A 25,227-nucleotide genomic window follows, 5' to 3' on the forward strand; every position below is an offset into this window, starting at 1 on the left:
TGGTCTCGTGACCTTCACCACATGGCTAGTAATGGCTACCAAGAACATTTTTCGTCAACCCTGTTACCATTCTAGCGTAACAGGGTTGACGTAACAGGGTTAACAAAAGTATGGTTTTGCGAGTGCATGAAAATATACTTTCCTTACCAATAGTATTTACATTATATACATGGTTTTACAAGTTTCATCGCTAGCTGAGAGGAAAATTGAAAAAACTGTGCACTTGGTGACTAGTTTTTGAAATTTGGCATAGTGTAAGGTATGGGTGTAAGGTTTTCAAAAACCAAGTTGGAATAGCCACAAATTTCAATATGGCCCTCACCGGAGATTTGGATCTGCTCCAAATTGTAATGGGTTCCATGTTGGACCATGTTATACCTCTCCACCAAGTTTAACACCATGCCAAACGCAGACACCCTGTTACCATCAACCCTTTTACGCTAGAATGGTAACAGGGTTGACGAAAAATGTTCTTGGCAGCCATTACTAGCCATGTGGTGAAGGTCATGAGACCACATGGTGTGCATTCATGCTTATATCATGTTATTTATGTACATTAAAAATTTCTAACAAAAATCTTTTTAACGTGTTCTTTTGTGGAAACAGGGCTGACACAATGAGCTTGTCCCCTTCTGTCAAACATTATATAACTCTAAGAAAAATCATGAAAAGAAGAGGACACTTATTTGTCTTTTCACCAGCATGTTCACAAAAGGAAGCTGATTTCACTCCAAGGAAATGATGCAACTTTCAGAGCAGTCCATTATCTCAGAAGGGGTGTTTTCATTAAAAGTAACAGGGTTGACGACTACCTGGCGACCTGACTAAATTGATGTTTTTTACAACATTTTACATATATTAAGAATAAAACCCATTCATGAATAATGAAAAGACACTTGAGGCTTTATATATAAGTTTATGTTTATGTTTTTATGATAGTTTGACTTTTTTGGGCCTTAATAACTAGTAAAAAGTAGAATAATCATTGAGCAACAGACCATTTTTACAGCTTTTGAATGATGCTTCATACAATAAAAGGTGTTTAAAACTCTTTGAAAACAAAATAAATAAAATTTTACTTTGTTTTAATGTTACAAGAGATATCATGGAACATAAATTCTAAAATGATTATAGTGTATTTATTGTTTATTGACATTTATAGCACAGTTTGTTTCAAGAGACACAAAATGGCACGTTTTCGTATAATGACGATTTACTCCTGAAGATGTTATGTTTACGTCAACATCTACTTGTCCACTCTGTCATTTTTTTTTTTTATATATATTTAAAAAGCTATAGACACTAACCAGCCAGTACATCAGCTAGACCTCTGCCATTATACATGTTTTACATCTACCTACACTTTTTGGATAGGTGCTGTTGTGGAAAATGTGCTACCATGCCCACAGAAGCTGAGAATATTTGCTGCTTGGAGACACCACAGGTAGCATTCTCACCACTGAACTGAAAACTAATTTGTCTCTTTATTAGGCAACTAATTGCACTTAAAAATGACAATTACGCAAACTGAGTTCGGTCCCTACTTACCCTACTTACTTCTACCTTCTAACAAATGCGAAAAATTATCTTAATGTTGATAATTATGAAATTTTCATTTTCATGTCATTTTTACCATATGTTGTTCGAATTATCAGGGACTGGACTTAGAACTCTCCACAATCAAATACTTTATATATGTACACTTATCAGGGCTTATTCAACTTGCCATACTGAATAACCCATGAGTCATAGTATTTCACTTAGTTACTCACCACCTAATTTTATTATGCTTTTGATCCCTCACCCTATTCGTTTTCCTCCCTAAACCTAACCCTCCCCTCTTTAACCCCTCATTTAGTAATCTACTCTGTTTTCTTTTTCCTGAACAGTCTCCACGGTTCAGACACTGGTTCTGTCACTGGGTCTAAACAGCAGAACCCAAATGACCCAGACATCCATCAAAGACCTACAGAGGCTCATCAGGATGGCCAAAGTTCAATTCCCACAAGCAGAGATTTGGTTGCCTCTCATCAATTTTCAAGGGGCCTCCCCCAGCGAGAGCAGATGCATCTACATGCACTTATTAAGTACATAACATCCAACTACCTGTTCATCCCTGAGCTCCCCAGGAGCCAATTCTCTACTGAGAGGGATGGTATCCACTGGACTCATGCCACAGCAACACGGTTGCTCCAGCACTGGGCCCAGCAGCTAAACTAAGAGCCCCCCGTGAACCTGCGACCTCAGGAGGAGAACTGTCATTAATTTGAGCAAAAATTTCAGACTGTCCCCAGCACAGCTCTCCTTACTGAGTAAAGGCCTCATGTTTATCCCCACTAAAGGCAGCAATAAGAACCTAATACAGAGCATTAGATTTGATTTGCAACAATACCACAGAAAATTAAAACTCACAGCTTATTTTGAAGGGAAAGGTGACTCCAACCCCCCACCATTTACCCCAAAGTCTGATTGGACCCCTCCATTATTAAAACTGCCTGAAAACATTAAAGAAATTATTGAACAGGATATCCAATATTTTGATACCAAATTTAAAATTAGCAGAACTAAACCCAATCTCACTAAAGTGGAAACAGAAGCTCTACGATCGTTGTAAGACAATGATTTGTAGTCATTAAACCAGCTGACAAAGGCAGTGCAGTTGTTATAATGGACAGGGACAAATACATATGGGAGGGAAACAGACAATTATTGGATACAAATTATTACACCCAAATTAAAACACCCATTTATTTGGAAACAATCCCCATGATGGAAAAACTGTACAAAAATTATATGAGAAAAAAATTGATTAATTCTAAACAGAAGACCTATTTAATTGGCAGTGAAGAACCTTGATCTAGACGTTTTTATATGCTGCCTAAAATTCACAAGGAGCCTGAAAAATGGAGCAAAGCCCATGAAATTCCTCCTGGCAGCCCAATCGTGTCCGATTGTAACAGTGAGACCTACTGTACAGAGAAATATCTTGACTTTTACCTTAATCCTCTCTCTATTAAAACATCCCAGTTATATTAAAGACACCTATGACTTCATCAATAAAATCAAAGAATTTCCCCTTCCTCCAGATTCCTTTCTTTTCACCATGGATATTGACAGCCTCTATACTAATACTGACACCTCACAGGGCATTCAGGCCATAAAAAATATTTTTGCAAAATATCCTGATTCCAAAAGACCTGATAAGGAACTACTGGAACTATTACACATAAATTTGACCAATTTTGAATTTAACAAATACTTTCTACAAATCAGAGGCACGGCAATGGGCAAGAAATTTCAGCCTATGCAAATATTTTTTTGGCTGAATGGGAACAAACAGCGCTACAAGTCTGCCCCAAAAAAACCCTTTACTACTACTACAGATATTTGGATGACATCTAGGACCACCAGAGAGAGGATTTTGAGGTCTTCTTAAATATCCTTAATAACAACAACTCATCCATCAAGTTGAAAGACACAATTAATTTGACCTCAGTAGATTATTTTAGACACCACCACATATAAAGGACCAAATTTCCCACAAACACACAAATTGGATATTAAAATATTTTTCAAAAAAAAAAAACAGATACACATTCCCTACTGCATAAAACAAGTTATCACCCCAAGCACACCTACTCAGGAATCTTAAGTCCCAGCTCCTGAGATTTCACAGGGTCTGCAGCCGACAGGAGGATTTCATAGCAGCCACTAAAGTGCTGTTCTCGACACTGACCACAAGAGGGTACTCTCACTCCTTCGAACAGACCAGGCCTATCTGGGCCTCCTCTCTTCTCACAGTAGTCACTGATTATTCCACATCTGCTGTTACATTGATCAGGAATGTTAAGAGGAATTTTTTATCAGGCGACTGAGGACTCCCAACTGCTCCAGAACCATAGGCTTATTGCTGCCTATAGAAAAAAAACAGAAACCTACAGGATTATTTAGTGAAGGCCAAACTCAAACCACTGGGCAACCCTAACTCTAAAATATCATTTTTTCCAGCACCGCTTCTGGGTGCGCAATAGATACAACAATAATGTTTTCAAAACACAACTAGGAACCAGTCTCGGATCCAGGAACTGTGTTGATCTAATTTTTTGCACAATTTTTCAGATGCAGTATGTAGGTGAGACAGGAAACACAGTCCGAACAAGATTTTATCAGTACAAACACAACATCTGCAAACAACACAACACACAAATCCCAGTCATACAACACTTTATTCAACATGGCTGGACAGCTTTGAAGGCCACAGTGCTGGAGGGGAATCCACGTTGGTCCATGCCGCAGCGGAGGAGAGCAAGAAGGAAATGGATCCACCTCCTGGACACTCTCCAACCACAGGGTCTAAATGAAAAATAGTTGACCGTTTATTATTTATTATTTCATTTTGCCACCTCAGCCCTGATCTTACCCACATGTCTGGATTTGACCTTTGACCTTTAGTCTGGCGAGACTCTAATTCTAACCCCCCAACCTGGCCCTTTTTCCAAACCCTAACCCTGACCTGGCCAAGGGCCCTAACCCTAACCTGTTTTGGCCTAACCCTAACCCTTTTCCATGAATTTTGGCGTGTATTTTAAATTAATTTTTTTATAGCTCTTATTGATTCATGGTGGAGGAAGCTGCATTTTATTTATAACTTGTTATTTACTATATTCAATTATTTATTTTCTTAATTATTCTATGTATTTTTTTTATTAACTCATTCATTTTATCTGTTGCATTATGATTTTATGCCAGCTTTTTGCCTGCAGCCAGAGTCCCTACTAACCTCTATTGTTTTAATAAACTTTCTTTGAAAGGTGAGCTATTTTTATTAAGCAGAGCAAGTTTTATGTTGGGGGTTGGAATTTTACACGATAAGTTACTCGACATTAAAGAATTGCATGTTTTAAAATTACCTATTTATATTTTAAGAATTTTTATGAACTTTTATTATTATTTTTTTCTGATTTTTTTTGTTGGTTTTATTGTTCTATGTATTATTAATGACTTTTTATTCAGCACTTATTTTTGCATGTATTTATTTATTTGTTTATATATTTTAGAAGCACTCACTAACCTTCCTTCTTTTATGCGGGTTTTCTTAATCCAACTCCAGCACTTATTTTATTTTATATTAAAAAAAAAAAAGAAATTTATTTTATAATATTTTACCTTGCTCCTTTTAATTGATAGCAACCCCAAGATGTAAAATTGGAGACCCTGGGAAGCTGGAGTATGGACATGGAGGCATACCTTTGCGTAACATGCCACTTCATCACAGAGGAAGACACCCTAAACATGATTTTGCTCGGTGTGGAACATTTTTCCCACAGCCACACAGCTGACAACTTGGCTGTGCCGTGGTGAATAACATCATGGAAGAGTGGGGGATCAGGGGTAAGGTGAGGTGCTTGGTCACAGATGCTGCTTCAAACATGATAGCCTGTTCGAGGGCACTGCAGTTCAGGCACAGCATCTGTGTTGCCCACTCTCTGAATCAAGTCATTTGACCAGGAACCCATCCTTTCTGACATACGGGCAAAATCAAGAAAGATTGTGACATACTTCCGTACCAGCACCACAGCAAAAGAGCGTTTAAGCCATATACTAGACTCAATGGGCAGGCCCAAACATAAATTACAAACGGAAGTAGAAACTCGATGGAATAGCAGCCTATTCGTGTTACAGCACCTCTATGATCAGCGTGAGGCTTTGGGTGCAGCCCTGGCCTCGCTATCTACAGACCTTCGCACCCGCACTTCACGTGAGTATGACACAGCTGGGGAAACTCTACAAGTTTTAGGCCCTTTCCACCAGGCCACAGTGGAACTGTTTGAGGAGAAACATGTGTCAGCCTCAAAAATATACCCTATATGAAGATGCTCCACTATACAGTTCAGTGTGAGGCCTCACATTTACACACTGACCCTGCCAAACTGTTGGCTGAAATCCTAATACGGTGACTCAGAGAACATCTGGCAGGTTTAGAGACTATGAGTGTGACAATGCTGGCAACATTGCTGGATCCTAGGTTTAAAGTCTTGGGTTTCTACAGCCAGTTAAAAGCAAACAAGGCAGTGAAACGACTGCGGATGGAGTGTGCCAATGTGTTCACACTGCAAGACATTCCTCCACAGATGGCTCCATCAGCCACCTGTGATGCCACTGCACCAGGGGCCTCAACAGCATCAACATCCAGCTCAGGTAAGTGTTCCTATGATGTGCTTTATATTTGTGACTGTTTGCTGCAGTACTGATATGTACTCTTCTGTAGGTGGTAGTAGCCTGTGGCACCTGCTTGACAGCACGGTGACTCAGAGCCGTGGGCCGTCCAATGCCGAAGCACAGGCCATTGTGGAAGTGCAGCGATACCTGGCAGAACAGAACATCCAACGACAACAGGACCCACTCTCATGCTGGCACACTCAGAAGCATCTCTATCCTCACCTGTACAAACTGGCACTTCAGTTTCTCTGTACACCTGCTTCTTCAGTCCCCTGTGAGAGGGTGTTCTTTAAGGCTGGGGAAGTCATATCTAAGAAGACCTTTTTGGGAGATATCAGGTCAAAATGCTTGAAACTGCAGATGTCCTTCGCCTTTTGGGTGGCTCCATTTCCTCAGATATGTTGTCAGTCTCTCACTCAATCCTTTGCACGTAACAATCTTCAGTATCACCTCAGATCAGAACACTCCCTGTATTTACCACGCCTTTTTAAACAACTCGAATCACACAACGAGGCAGTCACGTGATTTCAGACAAACGGGGCCTCGTTTGTCTTTGGTTACGTGATATTCCGAAAAACGATACAGGCTTTGACACAGGCTTCATTTGGACACGCCCCCTTTGCTCGACACAGGCCTTGGGACTTCAGTATCAGACGTAACAGCACGACCTACAATCAATTACTCTGACAGATTAGATGAGGCCCAGCAACATCTGCTTGACCTACTCAATCAAACCATAACCAGAAAATATAGCTTTCTTAGTCAGATCAACAAACTCCGCTTCTGCACAGAGACTAAAGATCCGGTGCATTGGACCCCCAGTACAGCTAAACTCATTTTGGAACATTGGCTTGACCAGATAAACTAGTATCTAGTAGTAGGGGATAAGGCTTCGATCCATTCCCTCCCTACAAACATAATGGTTCTTTGCTCCTCTTATACTTTTGAGTATAGCAGAGCGGGAAATAATAGGGAAGGGACTCAATTTCCTACGCCCAATTCCTTTCGTAAATTACAACTGAGGAAAGATGTATGTAATTACCACAGAAGGTTGAAAATATTGGATCATTTTAACTATGAACAGGACTATACTTACCTAACATTTAAAAATCCATCCATGTGGGAGCTGGCTTCAAACATGTCTCCTCACCAATTTGGGTATTAATCAGTAAAGACATAATTGTTTATACAGCCTTTAAAATCTCCTTAACTAATATTTGAAATAACATCACAGGGGATCAATGACAGGTCTTAGCAGCTTTAAGAAGACTGGATCGTGTCATCATTAAATCAGCGGACAAAGGTGGCCAGATTGTTCTCCAAGATAGAACCAACTACCTCATCGAGGCAAACAGACAATTGGAAAATAATAACTATTATATCCTGCTCCCATGCTTGATGCAGCCTGAAACACAATTTTTAATAAAATCCATTATTGACAAATTAAACATGCCCTTTGCTGCATGTCACTCCCTCTCTCTCTCCCCCCCTTCACGCTTGTCTGTCCTATACATTAAAGGTGAAAAAGCCCCAAAATTTTGAACAACTTACTTACCTGTATGATTCTGAAAATCCTCATCCGCGTCTCTTCTGTCTGTTGCTGAAGAACCATAAAGCTCCAGAGTCTTGGACTGTGCCTTTTAAAATCCCGGCAGGAAGACCGATAGTGAGCGACTGTGGATCGGAGTCATATCGTGTGGCGGGTTATATTGATTATTATATTAACCCTCTAGCTGAAATACATCCGAGTTATGTCAAAGATACTTATGACTTTGTCCACAAGTTGTCGACCTTGCAGGTACCTATCGGCACTTTCCTCTTCTCCATCGATGTCGACTCTTTATACACCAACATTGAGACAGAAAGAGGGCTAGCAGCCATCAAATCAGCCCTACAATGATCTCCGAGGACGGACAGACCGTTTGTTGGTCCTCAGTGTCTGTGTACACACACACACACACACACACACACACACACACACACACACACACACAGAACAGGTTTTTATATATGAGAGATGAACAATCTCGCCAAGTTTTGTTGACGTCAGTATAACAATTATGTCATAGCCAATTGTTTAGTTCTGTGAAAACGTTTAAAAAAGTATTGTGAATTTTTTAACGTCACCTTTTACCACATTTACAGCAATATTTGTTAACTTAGAAATATATTAAATAGTTAAATCTAAATATTAAATGTGGCACCTAAATGTTAAATCTAAATATTAAATCTAAATCTAAATCTTAAATCTAAATATTAAATATAAATATAAATCTAAATGTTAAATCTAAATGCTAAATATAAATCTAAATGTTCAATGTTAAATATAAATGTTCTGGGTGAAACTAAATATTTAGCTAATAGGCAAATTCACACTGCTGGTCACCGGAAGTACCAAAATAAAAGCTTGAGATGGTCAGACTGTGTTTATAGAATCAAATAACGAATTAAAACCAACTTATCGGGGGAAATGGACACTTGAACGTACATTAGCGTGATAATAACTACCTAAAATAACAAGAAACGTGTTTGGAGAAATTTTATTTGATGTGTACTTTGAGTTGTTTGTGTCCCTTCTGAGGGAATCACCTTGTTGTTTACAAATACTTCTGGGTAGAAAACCAGCGGAGTTTAGCTTATATTATATATATATATATATATATATATATATATATATATATATATATATATATATATATATAAATAAATATCTCACATTTCTCACGTCACTATATCACCGTTTAGACTAATCTGGTGTTTGTAAAGTCTATAAACACAATGATTGAGCACACATTACTATCACGTTCTGAAATTATAACATGGTTATCATAGATTAGCGGATCTAACCGTTAGCTGTTAGCCTCGTTAGCGGTGTCTGTAATGACTCATTAACTCTAAACGGTCCGTGAAAAAAATATTTTTTTCCAGCGGATGTCTTAGTTACAACATGATTGAGCTAACTGGAGTAGTTTCATGTCGTATCCGACAACGGGAGGCTTTTAACAGATGACGTCCTGATGTTAGCTTTGCTGCAGCCACTGATGCTTTCTAGACATCGTGATTTCCCAAAACTGAATAAATACCACACATCGCAACACAAAACTGCTTTGCTAGCTCAATCATGTTGTAACTAAGACATCCGCTGGAAATTTTTTTTTTCTCACGGACCGGTTGAGAGTTAATGAGTCATTACAGACACTGCTAACGGTGCTAAAAGCTAACGGTTGTTATCTTAGCTTAGGTTGTTAGTCCATCCGAAGGGACACCAACAACTCAAAGTACACGTCAAATAAAATTTCTCCAAACATGCTTCTGTTATTTTAGGTAGTTATTATCACGCTAATGTATGTTCAAGTGTTCATTTCCCCCAATAAGTTGGTTTTAATTCGTTATTTGATTCTGTAAACAGTCTGACCATCTCGAGCTTTTATTTTGGTACTTCCGGTGACCGGCAGTGTGAATTTGTATATTAGTTAAATATTTAGTTTCACCCAGAACATTTAGATTTAACATTTAACATTTAGATTTATATTTAGCATTTAGATTTAACATTTAGATTTATATTTAGCATTTAGATTTAATATTTAGATTTAGAATTTAGATTGACCATTTAGATTGACCATTTATGTGCCACATTTAATACTTAGATTTAACTATTTAATATATTTCTAAGTTAACAAATATTGCTGTAAATGTGGTAAAAGGTGACATTAAAAAATTCACAATACTTTTTTAAACATTGTTTGAAGCTAAATGTGGCAAAATGTTGATGTTATTTTCAGCGTGAGCCACTTTACAAACGGCACCCCATAGTCTAGCACCCCTGTCAGTTCTGTACAAAACATAGTTGACGAATTTTAAAAACGTACATCCCACAGATGGACGTGTGAGACTGTTGTTTACATGATGCGGTTTTAACAGATCTAAAAACAGAGGCATAGTATTCAAAGTGTGCTTTCTTTTTGCAGGAAAAATCTATCTAAGGCTTCTGTCTTCCCTCTCATCAAGTCATGATCGTACGTTGCCTTGCCTTACATGTTGTGCAAACTTTGCTGTAATTACATCGGTATTTCCTGGTAATGTTGCATCATTTGTGTAATCCTGTATATAAATCAATCTAAAATAAAAACCATAAAAGCTAGAACATTCTTTTTTGCAGCAGCAGAAAGCCAAGTTTTGGTCCTCTCCATCTTTATGGCATTACCTTTCATCTCACCTCATGTGGTGCAAATGTAATATTTTGCAGTAATTTCCCCAGGGATTTCTCCGTCATGGCCATAGGAAATGCTATTTGCATAAAACCATAAGTTAAAACATTCATTCTTTTTTCCAGAAGCAAGCTAAGACTTCTTCGTTCCGTGTCATCAAGTTGTACACTCATAATGGCGTCATTGCGCTACATTGCATGTGATGCAAAACCACAATAAAAATGTACGGTGGCACCAGAGGAATGAACAGTAAATCTGTCATGAGGGCTTTGCACTGTGGTCATAAAAATGAGTATGTCTCAAAAACTAAAAAATGTACATAGTACAAATGACTTATGAGTGTGAAGACCTCTTGATGTGTTAACTTTTAAAAACTATTTAGGAACAATATGGTTATAAAATCTGCTGAAAAAAAAAAAAACACCCAAATGACACAATTTCAACACATAAATCTTTATTATTATTATTATTATTATTATTATTATTATTATTATTATTATTATTATTATTATTATTATTGTTAATTGACTGAGATAACCCTTTAGCATAGGTTGTACAGATTTTTAGTATATGAAGCATTTGAAGATATTGTAAGAGCATTACAATAAGCAAAAGTAGCAATGCAGGCACTGGCGGACCAGTTGTACTGCAGAGCTCAAAGAGTTCATTATCAGAGATACTAATTTTCAATTATGTCTCAGAAAGTGTAATTGCACTGGGTTTATTGTAAATACACCAAGAGATGAGTTTTAGAAGGTAAGCTCTTTATATTCACATGAACAACATGTAGACCTTTTACAGGGTTAATTATACAGAGGCAGCAATAAGCAAACAAAATATTTACTTTAGTACATCAACAGGTGACTTGGTATGCACACAGACGTTATAACAAATTAGCTGAACAAAAACATAAAGGCAAAGCAGGTTTAGCAGGATGCTTTGTGATGGCATGGTAAATGTAAATTACTCTGAATAATTGGCAATGATATACTGTGTCACAAGTAAAAATTAGCCCTCAGAGGTATGATTATCTAAAGGCCCATAGTACGAAAAATCACAATGAAGACAGAAATATTATGTAGATTAAGAGGAAAAAGACAAATATAGATATATAATCAGTCACTTCCCATCAAATAGGCTGAGCCTTCTAAAATGTAATCAAGGATATCATCTGTCAATCACAAACACATACTGTAAAATAAAGATGAACAACACAAACCAAAACATCTCAATCGCCCCCTGATGGCTGGCTGCAGTATTGTTTATATACCCCGCCCCCTCCATGTTAGCAGATGGAACATGGGTCAAACTAAAAGATCAAAGTGCATGTCAAATACATTTTAGGTAGTTCTTTTCACTCAGATGTTTGTGTGTTCATTTTTCGAAGAAGTTTGGTTTTAATTGGTTATTTGATGTTAAAAAAAAATGGGGACTGAGGTCATGATTGCTAATTGGGATGTTGAGACAGGTGTATGGCCGGGAACTCGACACCGTGGAGATCGCAACTGCGCAGACTCTGGGTCCAAATGACGTCAGCAGCATAATAATAATAATAATATCTGGAGGATTTTAGCTTCATTTTTCTATTGTGGAGGTAAGTTGAGATGTTTTGTCCATCCTTATATCCACTCCATGGATGCTTTGTGGTGTGATTTGCAGCAAACAAAGTGAATTCACATGGCATGGCTTCGTTTAACAACATGCTGCAGTTGCGACAAAGTTCCTTCCCAAAAGTCTGATGCAGGTTCCAGCACATCGAAGGTATGTCGTACCATCATCACAAATTAATTTTAGAAACAAGACAAACAGTACTTCGGAGGAAGAAAGAAGTTTTATCAGCCATGGAATAATGGAGATTTCGTGTCACGAGGAAATACCTCAGCATTATCAGGGCAGAGAACTTAGAGCATGGCAGAGTAGAGTACACAGTAACTTATGTTGCAGAGCTTCTTTTTTATGGGATCTAACGGTCGATGTTTCTAAGGTAACCCTGCACTGAAAATCTGGAAACATGTCAACGCACGCACCTTTGAAGATGAGTTCCTTTTATTTCAGTAGGGTAGAAGGATCCTCATTTTATTCTGGATCTTGAAGTTGAACGGGATTGGCCTTTGACTGGCTACATAATCCTGTCTACGTGCAGTGGCAGAATGGTGAGCCAGGTTGATGATTACCAAAGTTAGGAGGTTCTCTTTACCAAGAAAAAGTGGTATCAGCTGGTTTGTAACACCAAGAATATCCTGGCCGTCAGCTTGTTCAGAAACATGCAGGAAGCAAGGATTATAGGGCCGACTTCAGTTCTTCTTCAACCTTTTCCTTCAGGCAGGAGTTTTCTTTCTTCAGGGTTCTGACACGTTTTTGCAAATCTTATGTTGTCATCATTAGAGCTGACTCAGAGAGCAAGTTGTGGGGCTTGATCACAAAGTGTGGACTGTGATCGGTGAACTGAATTTAAGTTCCTTTAATTAAGATCCATTTTTGAGTCAAAGTGGGAAGGCATATCAGACTTCAGTTTGCTGTGTGGTGTTCCAGATGGTTTGATTAGAGACCAGAACTTGGTCCACGGCAAAGGACGAGACTTTTGTCAACTTTTACTACAACTTTTGTTGTGCAGGTCAGGTCTGTAGACTCTTGTTTAACAGTGTAACAATTGGAGATGACCAATTCAAAAGATAAATTCTTAAAGGCAACTAAAAGTAAATCATGGTGAAAACTGAGGCCACAGCAAACGCTCACAGAAACACCCCTGCGGCCATCTTAGCTGGGTCATTTTTAGCTTTTCATTACAATATTCCATGTGTCCAACATACAATATACCAGGTACTATATCTCAATATGCCTTCTTTGTTATTCTTTCATTGACAGGGACTTTAGGATAGAGGTTCACTGGGATCCACCACACCACAGACCTTTCCAATTTGGACGCTTTTATAGGTCCCAGAGATGGACGTCCATGAGGTCTCACCGTTTCTGTAGGTGCGGCAGACGCGTGCCGTGTAAGGGATGGCTGCCCCGTACTTATATCCCACCATTCTGACAGTGCTTTGGTGCTTTGGTGGGACAGTCTGCTCAATAGAGACAGTGTGGTCGGTTGCCTCCACATAAGTGGTCCCCTTGGTGAACTGATAGGTTGTCGATGCACTTATCTCGATTTCTGTAGAGCCAATTAGGGGGATTCCAGCAGTGATGGTAGCCCGGACTCCCGCTGTGAGGGAAAAGCTGTGGTCCCACTTTTTCTCAACTTGAAATTTCTTCGATAGGGTAACTGTCTGTGTCACTGGCCGGCTGTCACGGTTGGAGATGACAGATGTGCGCATGTTCTCTGGAGGATACTTAATGATATCAACATCATCAGTTTTATACTTGACATCAGTTATGTGCTCGCTTACTACTTCATTGTTATAGGTCAGGACCTGATAGGTCTTGTACCAATACTCATAACCTTCCCAGGGAAGGAAGAAGGCCTTATGTTTCACATGTACCTTCCCAAGACCATACATGTTCTTCGCAACATATACGTCTTCAGGTCCGGTCTTAACTGAATTCTGAGGGACTGAACCGTAGGAGCCATCCTTCCATTCCAGAAACTCAAAGTTGTCTTTGTTCACCAGGATCTCAAATGGGGAGCCTTGATGCTCTTTTTCTCCATAGGGGTAGAGGCAGTAAGGACCCTTGTCAGGGTTGTAGAAGCCAGCGGTACACTTATATTTGGCAACATAGTCGGTGCGTCCAACATATCCGTTGTAGATTGAAACTGCTCCTTTGGGGATAGTGCCGTCAAAAGTCTGCCACTCCAGGTTGGTTTGATCAATCTTGGAGGAAGACTGGTTCAGGTTGTTCTGAATCCCTCTGAGAACAACGGCTGTCGTGGCAGTAATAAGTTGATCTGTCGGTTCTATCGCAGTAAAATTAGGAACCTTGTCCTCAAGATCTGGGTTCAATGCCAGGACTGTATAAAAAAGAAAAAAGGCAATAAGAATAAACCAAATGACATTTCAGTCACCAAGAGATGTACTCCAAATGCTTTTTAGGCTAAATTTGAAATAATTGTGTCATAGGGCAAAACGAAAACTGGAAAAAAGGAGAGTGAAAAGCAAAACCTTTACCATTAAATAATTTTTACATCACTTATTACATTTTCTTGCTCCCTTGTGATAAATGAGGACTGTGTTGGAGGTCTGACTGTGTCTGCTAAACCCCTTGAAAAACAGCCATTGTACAACCGTTGTACAAAGAGGTCTGTTCAGGCTGTTCTCACAAATTTCGTATATGTTCTCCAACGAAAAGCAATGCACCCAACTTTGTACATATCCCACACATTTTGAAAGGCTGTGATCACGTGACAAATGTGCTGACGACAGTAGACAAGGAAGCAGTCCCGAGCACTTGTAAGATGGCAGCTTGGATGAAAAAAAATAGATTTTACCCTGGAGTTGCATGTTCAGACCCCTGTGAATTTTGAGGTATTTTAAAAGGTAACCTCAGTAACTTTACTTGCCTAGACCTAAAGACACCCAATCATGTCTCTTTTCCTAAACCTAACCAGAGTAAATGTTATTGCCTAAACCTACCCCTAACTTTACGTAAATGATGTAACTGTACCTTAAGAACGTAACGTCATTCATGGGGTGCGAATTCGTAGGATATCCTGTGAGCCGTTCTATGAGAATATGTTGGTCTCTGTCTTGGTTGATCTCCGTATTTCTCATGTTTTAAGCACAGTGCAAACACTTTTTCCAGCCTTTCCATAACCAAAAATCCAACAACAAATAACTTGATTGCGTGCTTAACTGCTGTAAAATAAGCTGCAGTGGTTAGCGTGCCAAGCTAATAGTGTTACTTAAGGGCATATCATTAGCTGACTTGTGGAGTTACAAGTAATCTAAAAAGATCCCATTCATGACAATTTTGATTTTGGGGATGTTCACACTCCAGGCAACCCATCCAACATTACTCAAGAAAGCCTTATGTTGGCCAAACGCATTAGTCAGGCCTAATCTAACAGGAGAAGTTAACATTTTTTCAAGTCTCTAAACAGTCTCTGTCAACATCTCTATATATAGTTTTAAGATTTCCAATTTTCTGAATGGTTTTGTCTTGTCAGATGAATAGTACTCCATGTTCTGTTTTTGTTGCCAAAAATCACTGTTGTGGCTCCACAGAATGTCTTTTGTCCCTCTATTTTCAAACTTTTTTTTTATTTTGCTGTCTACATTTTTTTTTTTGTGAAAGCTATTTCTATCCTTATCCAAGTGTTGGTTTACCTGGTTCGTCGTCCTCCTCCTCACAGCTGTTGAGGCTGTCTGAAGATGGAGCGTGCAGGGCCATCAGCAGCAACACTGATGAAACACAGGAAAACATCAGTCATTTAGCCTTTCACCAGTTTGTCTCAATAAACCAACTGTAAAATCCAGCCTTGGTGAAAACAACAAACTGCTCCTGCTGGGGCTTACATTGTGTTGTTTACCTTATTGTTGTTTTATGAATATATAAGTATAATCATATTGCTGTTGCATCACAAATCTATTAACATTAACGCTATAGATTTTTCTTTCTCCCAGCCACACGCCCCACGTTTTGTCATGTGTCAATAATAATAATAATAATAATAATAATAATAATAATAATAATAATATTTTTTTTTAAAACTGGAAATGCAGCCTTGCAGTTGTATACCTTCACAAACCACTCAAGTTTCACACAAATCTGTGTCTCTACTCGATGCAGAAACTTCATTTAGCATAAGTAACTATACAAAATAACAAGAAGAAGATAAAGTAGAAGTTTTGAAGTTTTGAGAGAAAATCTGCTATCACTACTGGTGTGTGCTGGCCTGTGCAAGGCAACAAGAGGACGACCCAAACACAGTAAAAAGTGGATTTGTGGAAACTGCAAAAAACTTACAGTCACAAGGTTCAAAATCCAGAGATCCGGCCGAAGGTCAGGCAGGTAGGTAGCAGGTGGCAGAGACCCAGGGAATGGATAAGAGACAGGTTAGAGATGTTAGAGCTGAGGCATGAGACATAAGGCAACTATGCCAAACTGTCTGTGACTGGAGAGTAGAGGCAGATATAAGTACAGCAGGTCTGATAAAGAACTGGAGGTGCGGGTGGAGAGATGGGCAGGAAGATCAACGCAATGTTGTCCCTCCAGTTTCCCCTGTTCTACCTGCGAGTGGCATTCATTCATGTTTCCTGATGGTGTTATCGTTTGTGATCTCTGAAGGACAACAGAAGATTTTAGACACCAGGGAGTATCAGGCAGGCACTAAACCTGTAATTGTTTCTTTCCTTGCTGTTAAACTTTCTCCATACTTCCTGCAAGTGTTTGAATTGATTTTAAAGTTGCCATTAAGATGCAGTACAGTCCCAGCTCCTGTTGAGATCATGTCAAACCACAAAAAAGTGAAGCGGCTGAAAAGCAACCATTCCTCTGCAGCAGGGGTGACCCTGAATAGTCGATGATTCGATTCTGAGAAGTCTGATTCGACCGCCAGTCTCGCCGTCGAATCCTCGCAAAATGTGGTTCTGAAACAAGACCGTACCATTCTGACTATATGGGGGTGCTCACTGCTGCTGAACATCTTGATTTGACACAGAATGTATTTATGTGCCGCGCTCGGGAATCATGTGGTGATGATTTACGGTGGCGGAGCACATAAACAAACACTTTGGAGGAGGTATGTGCTCTCAAATCAAACTTTTTTGAAGGATTATTCATTACCTGAAGTGTCTTAAAACAAATTTCACCGCTGATTGTTTTCTTGATAGACTCTGATTATTTATTTGGCTGCTTTTTGTCCGACGATTGAGAGCGGTGACGTATGGTCTTTGTGGATGAACTTGTATGAACCTGAGTTGATTAATGAAGTAACTTGAAGTCAGAAAGAAGGAAATTTTTTTTTTTTTATTATTATTATTATTATTATTATTATTATTATTATTATTATTATTATTATTATTATTATTATTATTATGCCAACTGAAGAACTAAAATTTGTTTATTTGGGTGTTTTAGCTCTTTTCTCTGGAGCAGAAACTGACGCAAATGAGCTCATTAATCAATGAGGGGGAAAACAACATGATTCAACGATTAGTTGGCCAAAGGAAAAGTCTGTCAAATCAGATTCGACTATGAAAATTCTTAAGTCGGGACACCCCTACTCTGCAGTCACAATTTGGTTTTCTGTCATTTACTATTAATGAAAGTGCATGCAGAGTCAGGCAGTTACTTTTAACCCACGTTACCCAAATGTAACTTGTCCATGGTTTGCAGAAACGCACAATGCCAACGTTTTTTTCAGGTGATTGGGTTACTTTTGACGCTGTTTGGACAATCTCTTTTCTACCACAAATTATACTGGTGTTCCACACTTAAACAGCCCTCTATGAAGGGAGTAGAGCAGAGAGGTGGAGGTGCTGATGAGGACACAGCACCTCCACGTCCAGCAGCCATTCTACACCAGGTGCCTACTTGGTAGGGAAAAGAAAACTCATTAAAAATATCCTTTTGTGTAGTTTTCAGTGTTGGTGTTGTAACGTTGCACTTTTTAAAAGATCACTTCAGCCAAATCACTGACTTAACATGTTTTGTCATTTGCCCCTACGGGTTACCAGGGAATCTGGTTATCAGGTTTAAATCAACATTCTTGGCAAGTAATCATCTTTAATCTCAACATCTGCTCTCACGCCACTGGAGCAGTTATTATTTACTGTTCAATATCAGGGCAAAGGCGACGTGACGGTATGTACGGTGTTTAACAGCTCAGCCATGAAGACATTTGGAAAACCCCAGCTGTCTTTTTAAAGACACAGTGAAATAAAAATGTATGCTGTGCTTTAATCTTGTTCAGCTTTCTTAGTTCATGCCAGCATGGAAAGAATCATTTTGAGCAATTTTACATCAAATCCTTCTCTTCCAGTAAAAATATATTTGTTATCACTTCTGGAACGAGATCCCACTCTACATTAGAGCAATAAGCTTGATTACACATTTCAAACACACATATAAACACTACCTGCACCACTGATTCAAATCCCATTTTACTCACTCCACTTCAGTCCTCTACTCTGCATTGTCTATGTAGCCGCCTACATTTTGTTGTTTTGCCTCTGTTGATCGTTTTTGTTTATATCCTGTACTGTAATGTGTTTTTGTTGCAGAACAGGAACCTGCTGAAAACCAGTTTTTAACTGAGTCAGGCCAGTTTAAACACACACTGTTACTTTTAATTCCTTTCCTGTATAAATAAATTAAATGAAACAAATGTATCCAATCAAATATTATTTGGGGTGACTAGTTTACCTGCACATCATATTAATTGAAATATGTCCGCTCTTATTTAAACATGGATTAATCAGTTAAAAAAAAAAAACCCACAGTACTATGAAGCTGGTTCTCTTTTTACCGGGCTAAATCACTGTGGCAACTTGTGCTGAACAGCTAACCACCATTTCATTGTGCTTGTTTTATACTGATATTATCCAACAGCAGATGGTGATCAAGGCACTACAGCCTTGTAGGCTACTTCCTGTACTTAACATGAGAACACGCGCTTATCACTAGATTGGGAAAACCTGGGTTGGTCAACCACCGTCGTGTGACCACTTAGCTTGATTACGGTTGTTAGGGTTAGTTGAGCCAGATACTGAAATGATATCCTGGGTAAGTTGAACTGGCTTCACGGTACAGGCCTCAGCTCTGGTGCAATCTAGTGCAGAGTTCGGTTGTTTGGTCTGCATCAGTTTGTATGAGCGCTGGTTAGATGGAGGGAACTTTACCACAGTTCATTTACACACATTGTTCTGATACAAGGCTGGCTAAAATCAGTGAAGTATCCCTTTAAATATGTGCAGCTTTAACTGATTTTGTTTACTGATTTCATTCAGGTGTTACCTAAAAGGCATAAATGTATGTTTTTAACTTATTTCTGTTGCTATACAGTCATTTTAATGCTCTCTCATCCTATCTCTTCCCTCCGTTTACAGGGAACTGAGCATGTACAGTTGCCAACAGGAGGACACACTGACAAAAGATTATGTCAAAAAGAACTCTTTTGGATACACACATTAGACTCTCTGCATCCAAAGGGCTTAAATGTTGAATTTTAAATAAAAGTGCCACGTTATAATATGGATTTTTGCGGATCTGTTTTTGGTCTATTTTATTACGGTTTTAGGTATTGCAGTGTCTTCACCCCTTTAGAGGTCGTTTACACATTGCCGGCTATTTTCATAAACGGACATTTCACCGTCTCCGTTTTCAAAAAAATTCTTCGTTTACACTTACCCGTGTATATAAACACAAGAGCATGCCAAACCTGTAGGTGGCAGTGTAACGAGAAGCTCAAGCCTTCCATGTATCCATTGTCACCATAGCAACATAGGTCGCACTCATGGGTCGCACTTATGACACAATCGCAAGTTCCGGCGCATACTGTGACGTCGGCTGCCTATAACTCCGTCTATCTCTGTTTATCTCAGTTTACATGCAAACGCGTAACCGGAGTTTTCCAAAATCTCCACTCTGGTCGGAGTTTGTAGAAAGACTCGTTTTCAGAGGAGAAATCTCCGTTTGCGTGTGAGTGAAGGGCACAAACGAAAGAAGATGTATCCGTTCACCGTGTACGTGAAAACGGCCTCTTATTTTAGTCTTATGTATATATTCAGTCTTCTATTTGTTATATATTGTTTAGTTGTTTTTGTCTGCGCATGGTTTTTGAACTACATCAGCCATCAGAGCAGGAGTGGTGCAGCACAAGTATTACTGATTGCTTTGATGAATCACATAGACTGTTGCCCTGATGAAGGTCCTCTGACTGAGAGCTTGGTTCATTAAAAATATTTGTATTGATCCAAGTGTGCAGGTACACAACCTTATCTCTGTTACAATCAACAAGATGAACCCAAATGCAGAACACACACTCAGAGTGGGGGAAAAAAATGGGGCTTTACTGCCAGGATAATGAATGTGGCTGTAGGGGAAATCCAGGCTGAGGGGAGTGGGTGGATGGCAGGGAAACAAAACAAGGTGGGGGGGGTTGGCGGTTGGCTGGCTGGGAGCGTGGCACAAGGACGAACAGGCAGGCAGGCTCGCAGGTAGGACAGAGGAAAACACAAGGTAAGTGTCCACGTAAAAACTCACAAGCAAAACTCTAAGTTGAATTCACACTTCGGCAGCAGCCTGAAGCATAACTGCATCACAGCGATCTGGCTGGGACTGGAGAGAAGAGCCAGTGTTTTATACTGCAGGGCTGATTACTGGATGATTCTCAGGTGAGCAGCAGGGAGCAGGTGAGTTGAATGAATGTAATCAGGAACCCAGGAGAGTGTGGAAGTTTTTACACCCACAGCACACACAGGGTGTTTTCACACACCTTTTTAGCCCTCTAAACAGAGTCAGAACAGTGACTCAACATTTTTTGTGCATATGTGAACGCTCCAAAAGAAATCTGACCCCTCTGAAGTGAACTGTACTCAGACCACCTCCAGAGGTGATCTGTGACCACACATGTGATCATGCAACTAATGTTTTTTTTTAAGCCACTTCAACCAAATCAAACTAAACTTGTTTTGCCACTTGCTCCTACAGCTTATCAGGGAATCTGGTCATCTGGTTTAGAACAACATTCTTAACGAGTAATCACTTTTCATCTTGACATCTGTTCTCACGCCACTGGAGCAGTTATCGTTTAGTGTTTAATATCAGAGCCAAGACAACGTGAAGACATGTACAGTGTTTGTTCCAGGTTAAAACTGACCAAACAGTTCTGTACACTAGACACAGCCTGGCACCGAGGCTCAGGACAAACTCTGTCATTAACTGGTTGTCCATGAAGATGGAGCAGAGAGACATGATGCTGCTCAGGAAGGTTAGTTTGTGAGCGTTAACTGACTGTGACAAGGGAGGTTCAAGATGGAGGGGCAGGGGCTCAACTCACATCAAGTTGTTGGACATACAACACTCTTTTAATTGAGAATTGATGAGCTAAAAAAAAAAAAACACCTGAACAAAAAGGGTACTTATCTAGTCTGGTGCCAAAAGGGTAGGTGCTTACTGTACACATGATTTGTTTAGTTGAGTTTATTAGGATACCCATTAGCTTCAGTATCAACTTTACATTGTGGTGATGCAACCATTAACCTACAATTTATATCAACATTAGAGAATAAACAGGACAAGACAAAACACACTTACACAAGGGGAGTTTATTTATTTACCACGTACAAAACAAACTCAATAATGATAATTCAATAATGAGGGAATTTAAAATGACCTGTTACACTCCAGTGTCACCAGCACATTGCAAATCATAATATGTTCTGTATCATTCCAGTATTCAGTGTTTCTAGTCAACAAACTCAGACAGACCCTCCACAACCACATGAACCATCAACATAATCAACAAAATTTATCCCAACTAGTCATGGAAAGGATTGTATCATCTGCATAAAAAATTATATTTTAAGTCCTGGAATGGTCGTTTAATACAGCAATAGAGGCTGAGATTTTAATTTACCAACTGATTTATCCTTCATTTCTGGTGAGTGCATGTAACTAATCAGCCAGCAGAGATATGTAGATTTGGTGAATTGGTTTGAAAAGACACATCAAAATTAGATATAATATATTAATTGCTCTTAATGCAACTACTCCTAAAACCTACCCTGCTGTCCAGCCAATTAGAAGTAGAATTAGTGCACTACATTTATCATCAACATTTGCATTGAATATGTCAGAGAAGATATCTTGAGATGTCTCTTCTGTTTCTTATTCAGAGCAGGGCTGAGCATTGGGTACAGGTTCACAGCGATCCACAACAGACTGGACTCGTCCTACGTTGACACCGTGGAACACTCCACTGACATATGCCAGTTTGGTCCTCCCATTGCCGTAGGTGCGCGTAAGATGAGCTGTGAATGGGATGCTTGCCTTGTACTTATGTCCTACCATACTGACACTGCAGGAGTGGTTTGGTGGGACAGTTACCTCCACAGAGACAGAGCGGGTTTTCGAGGTTACCTTGGTGCTTCCACTGGAAAATTCCTCTGTTGTCTCAGCACTGAACCCAATACTTGCGCTGATGAATGGAATTTGGGCAGTGATGGTACTGCTGACACCGACTGTGGTGGCAATGCTGGTGTCCCACCTTTTCTCTTCCTGATATGTTCCTGAGAGCTCAACCGTTTTCACAACTGAGCTACACTCATTGTTTGCTATGTCGGACGTGGTCACAATCTCTGGAGGAAGTGCAACGGTTTCAACATTGGTGTTGTATTTGACATTTGACATGTGCTCACTGCGTACATTTTTGTTGATGATCAGAACTTGGTAGTACTTGTACCAATACTCGTCACCCTGCCAGGGAAGGAAGAAGGCCCCATTTGACTGGTGCACCTTCCCAAGACCGTACTTGTTCTTCCCTACATACAGATCTAGGCCAGGACAGGTCTTGACTGAATTGGGAGGCACATCCCCCCAGGAGTCATCTTGCCAGTATAAATCCTCAATGCCTCCCTTGTTTACCAAGATCTCAAATGGGCGGCCTCGATTCTCTTTCCCTGACAAGGGGTAGTGACAGTACGGACCCATGCTGGGGTTGTAGAAGCCAGAGGAACACCGATATTTGCATACATAGTCGACGCGTCCGCCAACATATTCGTTGTAAATATAAAAAGCACCAGATGGGACAGTGCCATACGTGGTCTGCCATTCCAGGCTGGAGCCACCAAACATATAGGAGGATGACTGACCTAGCCTCTTCTCAAATTTAGCAGGAGTCAGAGGAGGCAACACAGACCCATTGGCGGGGATTTGAGGGATCCTGTTCCCTAGATCTGGGTTCAAAAAGGGAACTGTATAAAGAAAGGGGAAAGAAAAGAACAGTCATATTAAATGTTAAATAAAAACAAGGGAAAGCAAGAATCAGGGCAATAAATCAGTATGTTTACCTCAAAATAAGAAACAGAAGCAGTGAAAATAAAGTTTAGATAGATGGATAGATAGATAAATAGATAGATAGATGTGTGTTAACTGTCACACAGCAGTCCATCAGCAGTGGTCTGAACGTTCACACCAGAAGGGTATTTCTCCGCACCAGTCAGGAAGTGCTTCTGATCCTCTGCTCTGTTTAAATCACTTGTCAGCTCAGTTTGTGTCTGCTTGTGTGTCTCTGTGTGTCTCTGTGTGTATGTGTTTGCTCTTCTCTCTCCGCTCAGTTTAGACACAACTAATAAATCCATTGAAGCATTCGATGCATATTTATCATTTATCTAAATCAGATCTAATATGCCGAAACTATCGTAATTCATTTATTTATTTATTTTTGCTATACAGACCAGCTCATCTTGTCTAAATAGAAAACTACTGCACACAGACTGGTCAAATTTGGACAACATCAGCAGATAGTCCCGAAACACTGTTTAAAACCATATTTCAGATTTATGAAAGAATTTCTCTGCCAGTATTTTTGAAAATAAATAAATAAATAAATAAATAAAATAAAAGGCTGATTTCGGGGCGTCGGTGGCTTAGTGGTAGAGCAGGCGCCCCATGTACAAGGCTGTTGCCGCAGCGGCCCAGGTTCGACTCCAGCCTGTGGCCATTTGCTGCATGTCACTCCCCTCTCTCTCCCCTCCTTTCACACTTGTCTGTCCTATCCATTAAAGGCTAAAAATGCCCAAAAAAATATCAAAAAATAAAATAAATAAAAGGCTGATTTCAAAGTTATGCCACCATAGAGACCACCTAAGATCTGGTTTACATCCAAAACTACTATACTACTGCGTCCTTCATGATATGTACTCTTTTATTTGAGGTTCATAACAGTACATTGTTCTAAGGAATTGCTGGCTCATTAGTTTTTGTGATTCACATGCACCGCTACATCATTTGCAAATGCTCATTAAGCCCAAAGCGAGTGCACAGAAATGATTGAAGCTGACCTAGATGAACATATCAACATTTTTTATTTGGCTCCTGGACAGTCAAATGACAGTAATCAACATTAAACTATAAAAGTGGAAATTATGCCTGAGATAGATTTAGAGACATGTCGTCAATAAAGAACATGACTTTTAAAAGATATAAATACCACTTTTTAAAAAGGGCATAAAAAAAAACAAGCAGGATATACATCTATAAGAAAAGGACATTTCTATAAACCTTTATCTTTTCTGTGCTGTGCGCTCTTCTTCACAATGTCCTGCAGACTGGCTGAGGACAGAGCCAGCAGGGCCGGCAGCAACAACACTGACAGCTTCATCTAGAATACAGCATGAAACTGTTAGTGAACATCAATTGCCAAAGCATAAATTAAAAGTTGAAATATCTTACAAATCTGAAACCTTCCAAACTGTGGAAGTACTCAGTTTTCTTATGAGATAACTACTAACAACATTTAAATTTCCCAATTATTGATGTCACCTCTTGTATGCATCCAGGATGAATCTTTAGCCAGAACCTTAGCCGCTGCTGTGAACATGTTTTATGAAGTTTGACATTTGTGTGTATTTCAAATTCACATGTCAATCTTTAAAATCAAGACATATATATATAAAAAAAATCTAAAGAACTTACCTTTTCAGTGATACATCCACTTTGTCCTGCTCCTGTCGCCTCCATGCTTATATACTGCAGCTGCTTTACTGCTAAATCATAAAACAAATCGTTTCACTTGCACTTGGCTCTGACTGGCTAATTTAATCACGTACATGAAGAAGGCAAAGTAGACAATATCAAAGAATTGTCTCTATCACATCTTATTAATCACTCTTTATTGCCTTGACAAACACAGTTATCA

The 25,227-nt window shown here is 39.4% G+C and overlaps 2 protein-coding genes across 3 annotated transcripts in view; both read right to left on the minus strand.

Moving 5' to 3' along the window:
- LOC125890793 (natterin-3-like) overlaps window positions 1-16,470 on the minus strand; it is a 46,988-nt gene extending 30,518 nt beyond the window's left edge. The window contains exons 1-3 of one of the 2 annotated variants that reach the window (XR_007449581.1): window positions 16,332-16,470; window positions 15,692-15,766; window positions 12,305-14,376 (exon numbers count right to left, since the gene is read on the minus strand). Coding sequence is in view for 1 of the 2 variants with exons in the window: in XM_049579606.1 (XP_049435563.1) it covers window positions 13,298-14,376; window positions 15,692-15,755 (1,143 nt within the window). In the remaining variant the exon portion in view is untranslated. Of the gene's footprint in view, window positions 1-10,902; window positions 14,377-15,691; window positions 15,767-16,331 lie in introns of those variants that run through there. The other variant, XM_049579606.1, reaches the window with a different exon arrangement.
- A 5,726-nt stretch (window positions 16,471-22,196) lies between these two features.
- Window positions 22,197-24,690, minus strand: LOC125889688 (natterin-4-like). Its single transcript, XM_049577730.1, has 2 exons — window positions 24,591-24,690; window positions 22,197-23,281 (listed from the first exon to the last, which is right to left on the minus strand). The coding sequence occupies exons 1-2, from the start codon at window positions 24,688-24,690 to the stop codon at window positions 22,197-22,199; spliced, it is 1,185 nt and encodes a 394-aa protein (XP_049433687.1).
- Between the last annotated feature and the right edge of the window lie 537 nt (window positions 24,691-25,227).

The sequence above is a fragment of the Epinephelus fuscoguttatus genome, linkage group LG6 (assembly GCF_011397635.1).
Source record: "Epinephelus fuscoguttatus linkage group LG6, E.fuscoguttatus.final_Chr_v1".
NCBI lineage: Eukaryota > Metazoa > Chordata > Actinopteri > Perciformes > Serranidae > Epinephelus > Epinephelus fuscoguttatus.

Coding starts and splice junctions, on each gene's coding strand:
- LOC125889688 (XM_049577730.1), bottom strand. CDS start 24,690: ATGAAGCTGTCAGTGTTGTTGCTGCCGGCCCTGCTGGCTCTGTCCTCA. Junction 23,282..24,590: donor ACAGCACAGAAAAGATAAAG/GTTTATAGAAAT, acceptor TTCTTTATACAG/TTCCCTTTTTGAACCCAGAT.